Raw genomic sequence first — 11,482 nt, forward strand, 5'->3', positions numbered from 1 at the left:
GGGGAGCAGTTGTTTTCAGACGAGGCTACTCCTAGTTCCATACTGTTAGCAACAGGGTTTTAAATTAAATTAAAAGGTGTTCCATTTTTAAAATCATAATTGCGTTCATGCAGTTGAACAGAAACCCCATTGTGTTTGCGTGGATGCACAAGAAGTTATTAGGCGTTCCTGTTTCCTGTAATAACAGCGGCTTCTGGGAAGTACCCTGAATCAGCCGCTCCGAAACACCACCAGCAGACAAAAAGCCCATTCGTCTCTAGGAAGTGCAGCGAGAACGTGGGGAGACATCCTGCAGCAAACATGTCAGGTCTGTGATATCTGTCTAATATTCTTGTATTTCTAATATCTAATATTCTTGAAGTAGCTCACTGTACCAAAGTCTGGTTTTCATCAACTGCTGGGCTGGGGTTAGCATTGTTGCTCTCAGTTGCTGTTTGTGTGTTTTCCCTTCTGCAACGGTGTGTTGAGGCAACAGATAAACACAGACAAATTGCAAGTCAGATAAATTGTAATGGATGTAATCGAAGGATGTTTCTCTTTGATTTTTCCTGTTGATGGTAGCTATGGAAAAGCAAGCTGGAGCCAGCAAGTAGTGTAGGATTTCTTTTGACACTCAGAGATTTTTTATTTTGGAATAGAAAATCCACCTTTTGGAGGTGCCTTTCTTCGTTGGTTATGGGGCAGTTCAAGTCACAAGCTTAGACTAGACAGCTAAGTTTTAGGCAAGCTAAAATTAGGGAAGATTAATTGTGCACAAAGCACTAGTTCACTTCACAAGCTACACTGTGTCTTAATGCTAGTGTGACCGAGAGTTAATCCTTTCCAGAGCATCTGATACCATGACCACATCTGCTAGCACAAATGGCTGCACGTGCACCGAAAGGATGCCATGGGTTTCAGTCACAGATCTGAAAACATTTTAACAGTATGTGTCACTGCACTGGCCTGACATTTTGTTGCAAATACTGCTCTTTAGGCTGTTGGGAACGTTATGGGAATATACTGAATGTTGACACGACTGGAGCTTCGGAAGCAACTGCGAAACCAGAAGGTCTGAGCTATGCAGGTAGGCACTAATTCAGTTGTTCATCTCCCCTTACATCCACGCACAAGCTCACACCGATTACAGATCCCAGTCTCTGGCTGTCAGTCATTCCCAAGCAAGCAGATTTTTCCACAACCAACAAAGATTCTACTTGGGTATGTAAGTTTATGTTGGGAATGGAGTTGCCTTTGAGATGGTCTGAGGAATATTCAAGACCGTCACAGACAAAATGCAAGGTCTGCTGGGTGCATCCAACCCCTGCCATCGAGCCTGCTTTTCTCTCTCCCTTAAGAGGGTTTTCCTCACGACCTAAGTTTCTGAACGTTTCCCCATTACAGTCCTAAATTAAAAGGAACTAAATCTGGGACTAATCCACCCAAGGGCTTAGATTTAAAACAAATTACCCGTCTTGTAATCTGCACACTAGAGAACTGCCCTCTGTATTAGAAAAAAAGTCTTTTATACCATGTGTGTATTGATTTCTAGGGCACTTGCCCTTCAGCAAAATTGGTCAATTCTATCATTGCTTCTCCCAAAATACATTAAGAAGGATTCAAAATGTCAGCTCAGTCATAATGACTGTTAGAACAACTTGTTTCTGATTTTAAAAGCGAAAGGAAAAGTTATGCATGTTGTGCTGTAGGAGTTACTGCCTCAGAGACAATTGCAAGAAAAGATTTGAGGAACATGGAGAAATACCGAGACAAGATTACAAAAGTTGGCAACAGCAAGTGTATTGATCCAGCTGTGATTGCTGGTATTATCTCTCGAGAGTCGCACGCTGGGACAGTGCTGAAGGACGGCTGGGGTGACCACGGAAATGGATTTGGTTTAATGCAGGTACAGTTAACCTTCTTAAAAACACAAACCTCATCCTTCTTTTGAAGCAGAAAGTCAGAAGAGCAGCAGGGGACCCGTTGAAAGACAACCCACTAAAACTTTTCTGCCAAGTCTTTGGCCAGAAAAAAGCTGACGCTGACCCAGCTGTCAGCTCCCAGCACTGAGGAAGGACCCTGCTGAGTGTCAGGGCACAAGCAGACTGCTTTTGCACCGTGAAACCACTGCTTGCTTCCCAGCGCTCTCTTGGGAATGAAGAGATTAATTGGTCCTATTTCATACTTTAGATAATAAATCTTGTTTTAAAAAGCTTTTTTTTTTTAACTGAGCACGGAGGCCTGTAGGCTGCAGCGACATACAGTCAGGTTAATTACCCTGTATGCACCACAGGGGCCTAGTGAGTGGGGAATCTTGCTTCATTACTCATGCCTACGTTCACGCCTCACTGGTTTGCCAAGTTGCATGCTTATCCGCACAATCCCTAAACATTTGCTGCACGCATTGGGATCTGCTTCTGTAACAGCTCCAGCCCCCTCAGACTTGTGCTTTACTAACCTATGGATAAGAGATAGAGAAAGGAGAAGGAGAAAGGAGAAGGAGAAAGGAGAAGGAGAAAGGAGAAGGAGAAAGGAGAAGGAGAACAGGGGCAGAGATCCAGGGGAGATCCCTAGAGGAAACAGGGGGTTTCCAACCCTTGACGCAGGTGGGGAGGAGAGGAGAAGTCACCTTGCAGCTGGAAAAGTTTAAGCAGCAGTAAGCCAGCTTTCTGCACCCTGACACCTTTACAGCAGCAGGTGAGTTGGTTTAAGGCGCTGAGAGACAAGGAGGTGGGGCAGGCAGGTATTCCTCTTCAGTGCCCTGATCGTCTGCTATTCACGCACCTGCTTGCTTTTGCCCTGTACCATTACAAAAGAGGTAAATAATGAGATTAAAGATCAAAAAGGAATAAAAGTACCCTGTAAGCAATGAAGAGCTCTGGATAAATAGTGGTGTTTCTGGTGTGCTGATATTGCTGTCTCACCTTCAGGTTGACAAACGGTATCATAACACTGTCGGGTCATGGGACAGTGAAGAGCACTTGGCACAAGGCGCAGAGATTTTATGTGACATGGTAACAGCAATGGAGAAGAAATTCCCAACTTGGACAAAGGAACAGCAGCTCAAAGGTAGAGTTTTGCCAGCTTTAAAACACTCCATACACATAAAAGTCAAGCGTGATAACGCTGTAAAACCAAGCACTGCAGAAAAATAAACACATCCCAGTCCCCCTGTTCATTTTTTGAGGTGTAGAATAATATTGCTTAGTACTCACTAAAAGGAATAGAGGGATAAGATTTGGTTAGCTTTCTAGCAGACTTTTGGAAAAGTTGGCAAATATCGTTACATTTTTCAGTTGAAAGGTGCAAGGGCAGGTTTTTCCCTCTCCTCTTCCCATTTCACTTGTTTTGTGTTTCCATACCCACCTACAAAAGCTACTATCCTGCGAACTCTGAAGAAGGAACACGTTAATTCTGAAAATGTATGGTCCTCTCTAGGGAAACATGGTTCTATTCTTGAGCACCAATTACAGCTGAAGCAGTCGTTATGGTTGGGTCCCTTTATTCCAAATATAAGACAAATATGTCTGAGGTTATTAAGGCAGGCAGGCATGAAAGAATATGCACAAAAGGAAACAGTGATACAACTGAAGATGTTACGTTAGCAAAATACAGCAAGGGGACAATGATCACCAAGTCTGGATGTAAAGGAGGAAGTTATGATTTCTTCACAAAGTTAGAACACAAAAGGAGCACCTTGGTGACAAAAATAGCTGGAAATTATAATACTGTTGCGAACAATACCAGTGGAAGAGAGCTACAAACTAAAGCAATGCATTTAAGCTGTGGGTTTTGTTTGTTTGCTTATTTATGGACAAAGTATCATCTCTGTTTATGTGTGTCTTTTGCTTTCATTTCAGCTGCGATCTCAGCCTATAACGCGGGACCTAAAAACGTCCAGACCTACAACAGAATGGATATTGGCACAACACACAATGATTACGCCAATGACGTGGTTGCAAGAGCCAAGTTTTATAAGAGAAATGGATACTGAGATATTCAAGTAATGATTAGATTTGGGTTACTAATTGCATACTTTGCTTCTAATTTAAAAAATCCTGGATTTCTCCCCCAGAAGCAGTGAGAATGGGGGAGGGCAATGAAGCCAGAAACAAGTGCAAGCTTTCAATGATTTGTTTTTACCTAGGCTAAAAGTCACTTTAAATGACAACACTGCTAATAATCCAAAGTGTAACCTATCTTTTGGCATTTATTTTTTATCTCACTTCACAAGAATATTCAAGCTGAGTTTTCATCTGTGCTTGCAGTTTCTCAAGCAGCAGATCAATGCTACGAGAAAGTTATCACTGCTTAACAAGATTTCATCTGCCTTAGATTCTATCTGTCAATACATGTGTCTAATAGCAGTATAAAATTGGTTGTTAACAATTTGCAATTTTGGAACTGAGTATTTGCAATAAATATTGTATATGTTTAATCTACCAGAAGAGTGTATCACAGTGTATCATACCCTTTCAGAATAATTGCTCTTAACCTTGGTCATGTGACCCCAAAGTTGCTGTTTCTTGTGACAGGAGGGAAAATACTAAGCTATCCTTAACTCTTTTTGCCCTTTATACTACTTCATTTTAGCCTTTACAGCTGCAAACAATCTGTAAAACTCAAGCTGCTGTAATGAATGCTTCTATTGAAGCTACATATTAGTTTCAATGCAGGGCATGGAGTAAGAATATGTACATTATGTTTTTAAAATGGCATGTAGTTTATAAAATCTGATGCAAGTTCATGCACAATAAACAGATCCTTTTAATCAGTCATATAGTAAAGCTTTTGGGGAGTTTTAACTTCAGAGTTGTTGGGTTCATTCAGCCATTTCAAAACACAAGAGGGAAGAGGGAAAAGTGTTTTAGAGTGGTTAAAAAAAACCCTCAAGCATACTGCTAGGGGCTAAAGGAGAAATAACAAAGAGCATGGGGGGGTGTGTTTGTCTGTTTGCTGGTTTGTTTTAAATATGGTGCATTTTTTATAGCTAGTATTTTGTACCTGTGATTAAAAAAGATTCTGATGCTATTATTAGAATTGATGTACTCACACTACACTATTAATTACCAAATCTGAAACAGTAAGTGAACCTGCAACAGAGCAATAGCAGAGAAATAGAGATTTATTCTTAAAACAGTAAATTTCCACATTGCTACCACATATTGCACCAAAGATTTGTTTCAATATACTTTAAATGCTACAGCAGGTAGACATGGCAAATGATTCCTATCCAAGAAGCAAGGTCAGAGTGAGCCAGCTGCGTGCCCAAGCAGTGAAGGCAGCTAAGGGTACCCTGGGCTGTATGAAGAGAAGCACAGCTTGACCAAGGGAGGGGATTACACGTGCTTGTTAGACTGCAGAATAGTGTCCAGTTTTGGGCCCCCTGACACGGGAAAGACCAACGAAGTAGAGAGAGGTCAGTGGAGAGCCACCAAGGTTGTTGGGGCTGGAGCACTTGCTCCATGACGAGCAGCTTCAGGCAGAAGTAACAGCAGCCCCTGTGAGGGATAATTGAGGACATGGAGCCAGGCTGGCTCCTCGCAGTAGCACAAGGTGGGAAGATAAGTGACAACAGGTGTAAGCTGAAAGAAGAGAGGTTCAGACTGGATACAAGACTGTATTCTGCATATAACCTTTTCCCTGTGAGGACAGCCAAGCAGCAGAGCAGGCTGCCCAGAAAGGCTGAGCTGTCCCTGGCCTCAGAGGTTTTCAAGACTCGACTGGACAAAGTTCTGAGCAACCCGGTCTGACCTCAGCGCTGGCCCTGCGTTGAGCTAGAGACTAGCAAGGTACTTACCTTGCTACTTACTAGCAAGGTTGGACTAGAGACCTGCAAGGTACTTTCCAGATGGACTTTTACTATCATCTTAAGTCAACCTGTTTGTTCCCTGCACAAAAAGGTAGTATCCCTTACCTGTAATTCATGAAGATTTACGTGAAGCATTTACAATGCTCCATTAATGAAAGGATGTGGACACACACCGTGTTTGCGCACCCTGCTGGTTCAGGTTTTAGACCTGAGAGCAAATCTTTAGAGAATGTATGCTTATACAGAGAAGGTCTGGGATAGCAGATTGACTGTATGACAGTTGTGACCTTGCAGGAAATACCATTTCAGAAACCCCCCAAAACTTACACGTGTACTAAAGATTGTAAGAAAACACAAATTTTCACACAAACCGCCAGCTTGTCACTTAAAGACAGCTGTAAACATCTCTTGTAGCTAAATCTTATTCATAAGTAACAGGGTACTCTCTAAAGCATTTTCTATTCTCTGTACTGGGGCAGCAGTTAGTAGCTCTGCTCTAACTTAGGCGGTTTATCACACATTTTTTAAGTTGTGCCCAGCACCAATCAAGTTGGTTTATTAACACATTCTTTCCAGTTTACATTGCAGTACTTTTGAAGGCTGTAGCGTCTGTATAGCATAATGAATAGAAGATCCATATTCATACACATACAGTATATGACAGGACTGGTAGTGCTCCCTCTGTTGGAGGTTCACCAGGCTGCAGTGCGGTGAACACAAATCTGGAAGGTGCTTGGTAAGGCTGAGCAATTCCTGGCTTTGGTCCTCTGGGCCACCAATCCCAGTACAAGGTTTATGTTTGCTCTCTCTCAGCAACAAGACCCCTTTGCCTAATTTCCTTGGCCCTAGTACTTGTGCCATCTCTTCTAAGCACGCCCTGTACTTTGGATGCACTACACATCCTTCAAAAGGGCTGGAATTTCAGCTTTACTAAGAACTTCCCTGTGGGAATATAGAATCATAGAATGGTTTAGGTTGGAAAGGCCCATAAAGATCATCGAGTTCCAACCTCCCTGCCATGGGCAGGTCAACACCACACACTTATAAGCCACTGCAGCGCAAGATGGTATGCAGATGCTGGAAGGAAGGTGGGAGGGCAGAAAACCAACATTAATTTAGCTGCTTCTTTTTCCTTGTCATTCTGTACATTTCAAACTGACACCAGTGTTTTCTGTGTCCGTCTAACTACAGCCTGTAGCTTGTCGAGAAATTGAGAGTTTTCAGCTCAGTTTTGCGTTTCTGCCTTCAGCCTGTTGGTAGGAGCCATTACATTCTTCACTGCCACTACCATAGCCTTTCCTTCTTTTTCTTCTGCACCTTGTGTCTCCAGCTTTTATGTCCCTCTACTGATTTGTCTATTCCTTTGAACTCCTACTGGTGTTTACTCTTCTCTGGAAGCAGGCAGAAAGGATAAACATTTATTTTCAGCAACTGCATCCCTCTGATCTTCTCACAACACACAGTCATTAAGATTAACTCCTCTATAGTGTATCTAGTGTGGGAGAGGCTCACAGTATGGTAAACTATTGAGTTTATGCTCATTGGAATGAAAACTACTTTATCATTTGATACAGCAGCAGCTTCCGAACTTTGGCCACAATTCTTAAAACTGTAAATAAAAATATGCACATAGTGCTATTCAAGATCCTTCAGTAAAAGGTGTTATTTTATAAGCCTGCAGCCCATAATTACTAAGGTGCAAAGAGGTGTGGTTCAGGGTCTTAAGATTTCTAAAGTTTGCAATTTTAGAACAGGAAAAGCATCAACTTTCACACAGACTGCAGCTCTTAGGCTATTACTATTAAACACGAGGATCAAGAAATACATATGAAGTGAGATAACATGTTTCCTGAAAGACTAATTTATACAGCCTACTAAGATGTCATTCACTCCTCCTGTTACTCCCAAATGGGGAGTTCAGGTACTTTTTAAGCTACAGAGGCGGCCAGATGATAAACTGTTTGCTAAGGAACAAGTCTGAGATCTGGATGACCAAGGTAAGTCATCCCCAAATGCCTGCCTCAATCAAATTACACCCTTGGCAGACAGCCAGTTGATTCTCATGTAACTGGTAAACAGAGGGTTTTTAAATTCCAGTTCCTTCACACAGTAAAGGTGAAGTCATGCACCACCATTGTAAGCCATTACTGTTAGCTGGGAAATGTGATCACCATCATCAGTTAGATCTATTTTACTTACTTCTCTGCTTATCTGACTTTTTTTATAAAGTTCTCTAATAGCAAGCCATGAACTGCAGTAATCTAGCCACGATATTGAAACACAAGGACAGAAAGCCTATCATTCATTTAATATTTCAGGCAAACATTACCAACACCGAATTTTATAACTGCACACATGTAATCCTTCTTTAAGCATCAGTGTCACCTCTGTCGCTCATACCAGACAGGGTAAGAATTAAGCTTGCATTTCATACACAAACTTTTCACTCAGGAGTCAAATTATTTATTTTATAAAATATAAAACCAATCAGCACACCTTATGATTTAATTTCTTTCTGCTCCACAGGTTTCAGATGCCGTTTAATGATAAGCTCTCCCTTGCTGGTAAGAAAGGTGTCCGACATTTCCTCTTCTGTTGGCAACCCATACGGCAGTTTCAGTGGCTGTATTCTACAGGCAAAAGAGTTTGCTTAGTGAAGTCCTATGACCAGAAGAGAGTTATGTTAAGTGTTCTGAATTAAACAAATAGTTCACAAACCTTATCAAATGTTTAACAACTTTCAGTCTGGAATTCACAGAAGGGATATTTTTGTGCAGTCTTGGTTGATGCGCCTATATAAAAGATAGAATTGGTATTACAAATGCATTGCCAAACCCCAAATCTCTGTTCACTGAACTTTTCACACTATCAGTAAAAATATAAACCATATTTGCAAATGTAAGAGTTAGAAAAATAAGGTTTGCATCAAGAACATGCATAAAAACACAAAATCAAAACTTGGTCAAACTCCTGATTCCAGTAAAAGGACAATTTCAGCTTTATCCCCCATTACATTATCAATATGTTCCAATTTCTTCCAACTGTTAAAAATACTATGGATGTAAATACAGTAGTTTAGAGGTAAGACTGCTTGCTTCAGTTAGATCTTAAATTGATCAGGCAAACATTGTTTCTATAACATAACACTGACAAGACAAATTTTTGCACAATGTGCATTTGCCCTAAAAAATGTGGACAAATGAATCTTTTGACACAAACTCTTAAGAGTCTGTTTGAAAATGTATCATCCTTTTTGGATTTGGAATCCTTTTCATTAATAACTGACTCTTATTTGCCTACTGGCAATATCTGAATAATATGACCCACAGAGAAAACTGAATTCAGTGAATTTACAAATACATTTTCTTCATTTTAGCAGAATTCTCAAGGTAAGGTTGTCCTCAGGCATGCAGAGCAATACCATACAGCGATATTTGGAATTCCCACTAAATGAGCGTTTGCCTTTAGTGTTCCTCTCAGCTCTTAAACATACCATTGATTTCTCAATTACATTTATAGCAGCTGTAAAGCAATTCGAGTTTTGTGACTACAAAATCAAGGTCCTTAAATAAAGCCACCACCTTAATTCTACCCTCTGTTTCTACATTTCTGACGCACGCAATAAATACAAAGAACAACAATCATACTTTATCCAGTCCAAGATCATGTATTATCTTCTTTTCCCAATATGGGCGACCAATGACACTTTTTATTCTAGTAACAACGTGGATTTTGTGGGGTTGCTCAGGGTCACCTCCATACTTTTCATGATCTCCAGGTCGTGGCTGAAATACCTAGAATAACAAGTTCACAAAAACAGAGGTTTTCTTCCTAAATATCTGAATTATTACTATTGCTAACAAAATAACTCTCTAAAACATACTAAAACTTTGGTAAAAATCCTAACACGTTAAACTACCTTTCTTTTCAGAAGGTCAAAGCACCAACAAGTGACCTCAAATTCAGCTTTTATAACATTAAGTCAAATTGATTTTTATAATGGTTTTCACTCTTGAGTTTCGCCACACAACTGCACAGAAATACATGGACAATACTATACCAGTACAGCACTTAATTCTCATCGAAGAACCTCTGCTTAGCCTCTGAATGCTAAGTTTTTCCACAGGCTTTAAGAATGATTTTAAGGAAGAATCAAATGACACTAGATGGTATTTTGCCAAAAGATAAGCTAAAAAGGTAAATGTAAAAATGTACATTGTAGGTCTAACTTCCCATCTCTTTGGTTTTAATTATTTATTGAATAGAATATTTCAGTGGAAGGGACGTACAATGATCATCTAGTCCAACTGCCTAACCAATTCAGGGCTGACCAAAAGTTAAGCACGTTGTTACAGGTATTGTCCAAATGCTTCTTTAACACTGACAGGATTGAGGCATCAACCACCTCTCTAGGAAGCTTGTTTCAGTGTTTGACCACCCTTTCGGTAAAGAAATGCTCCTAATGTCCAGTCTAAACCTCCCCTGGCACAGCCTTGAACCATTCCCACACATCCTGTCACTGGATCCCAGGGAGAAGAGCTCAGCACGACCCTCTCCACTTCCCCTCCTCAGGAGGCTGTAGAGAGCAATGAGGTCACCCCTCAGCCTCCTTCTCTCCAAACTAGACAAGCCCAGCGTCCTTAGCTGCTCCTAACAGGACATGCCTTCCAGCCCTTTCATCAGTTTTGTTGCCCTCCTCTGGATGCACTCAAGGACCTTTATCATCCTTCTTAAATTGTGGGGCCCAGAACTGCACGCAATACTCAAGCTAAGAGCCGCACCAATGCTCTTAGCAGAGCACACTCCTTTGACCTGCTAGTTATGGTGTGTTTGATGCACCCCAGGATGCAGTTTGCCCTCTTGGCTGCCAGGGCACACTGCCGACTCCTGTTGAGCCTGCTGCTGACCAGCACCCCCAGATCCCTTTCTGCAGGGCCGCTCTCCAGCCAGTTTATACTTGTGCCTGGCATTACTCTATCCTAGGTGCAGAATATGGCATTTGTTCTTGTTAAATTTCATGCCATTGGTAATTGCCCAATACTCCCATCTATGCAGATCCCTCTGCAAAGCCTCTAGCTCCTCAAGAGAATCGACAGCACCTCCCAGTTTGGTATCCTCAGCAAACTTGTTAATGGTGCATTCAACTCCTGCATCCAGCTCACTAACAAAGATATTAAACAGAATTGGCCCTGGGACTAAGCCCTGAGGAACACCACTGGTGACCGGACACCAGTCAGATGTAGCCCCATTCACTACAACTCTTTGGGCCCTGCCCTTCAGCCAGTTCTTCACCCAGCGCACCGGGAACCTGCTCACCTCACAGTCTGTAGAAACCTATCACACCACAGAAAGCACAGAATTAAGCAGGCTAATACCGATTTTTCAGCTCCTCAGCTACTGAAGCACATACCGAGTCTGGAATTCTTGACCTGGTAAAGAGACAACGAACCCACACTGCGGACGCCATCCCGTCCATCCTCTTCCCCAGCATCTGCAAAAGAGAGAAGGACGTAACTTGTCGGGACTTTCCTTACAGCTCTTCAGACTTGCAAAGAGATTACCCAGCCACCCAAACTCGGACCTCCTGAGCACACATCCCGCGTTTGTTACATCTCTTGGCGGCTGAAGAACAGACTACGCTGACACGGGGCTCCTCGGCCTTCCCAACAGCCGCGCTCTCCTCTCGGGGGA

General features: G+C 41.8%; 2 protein-coding genes across 2 annotated transcripts; one reads left to right on the top strand and one right to left on the bottom strand.

The window, feature by feature from the left end:
• Window positions 1-300: 300 nt before the first annotated feature.
• Window positions 301-3,973, top strand: LOC104284760 (lysozyme g-like). The gene is made up of 5 exons (XM_009883129.1): window positions 301-307; window positions 977-1,066; window positions 1,689-1,885; window positions 2,910-3,048; window positions 3,840-3,973. The coding sequence occupies exons 1-5, from the start codon at window positions 301-303 to the stop codon at window positions 3,971-3,973; spliced, it is 567 nt and encodes a 188-aa protein (XP_009881431.1).
• Window positions 3,974-8,084: 4,111 nt separating this feature from the next.
• Window positions 8,085-11,275, bottom strand: MRPL30 (mitochondrial ribosomal protein L30). Its single transcript, XM_009883090.1, has 4 exons — window positions 11,202-11,275; window positions 9,439-9,585; window positions 8,510-8,583; window positions 8,085-8,421 (listed from the first exon to the last, which is right to left on the bottom strand). Exons 1-4 carry the CDS (start codon window positions 11,265-11,267, stop codon window positions 8,289-8,291), a joined length of 420 nt encoding a protein of 139 aa, XP_009881392.1. The 5' UTR covers window positions 11,268-11,275; the 3' UTR covers window positions 8,085-8,288.
• Window positions 11,276-11,482: the final 207 nt, after the last annotated feature.

The sequence above is a fragment of the Charadrius vociferus genome, unplaced genomic scaffold, assembly GCF_000708025.1.
Source record: "Charadrius vociferus isolate BGI_N301 unplaced genomic scaffold, ASM70802v2 scaffold92, whole genome shotgun sequence".
NCBI classification, from domain to species: domain Eukaryota; kingdom Metazoa; phylum Chordata; class Aves; order Charadriiformes; family Charadriidae; genus Charadrius; species Charadrius vociferus.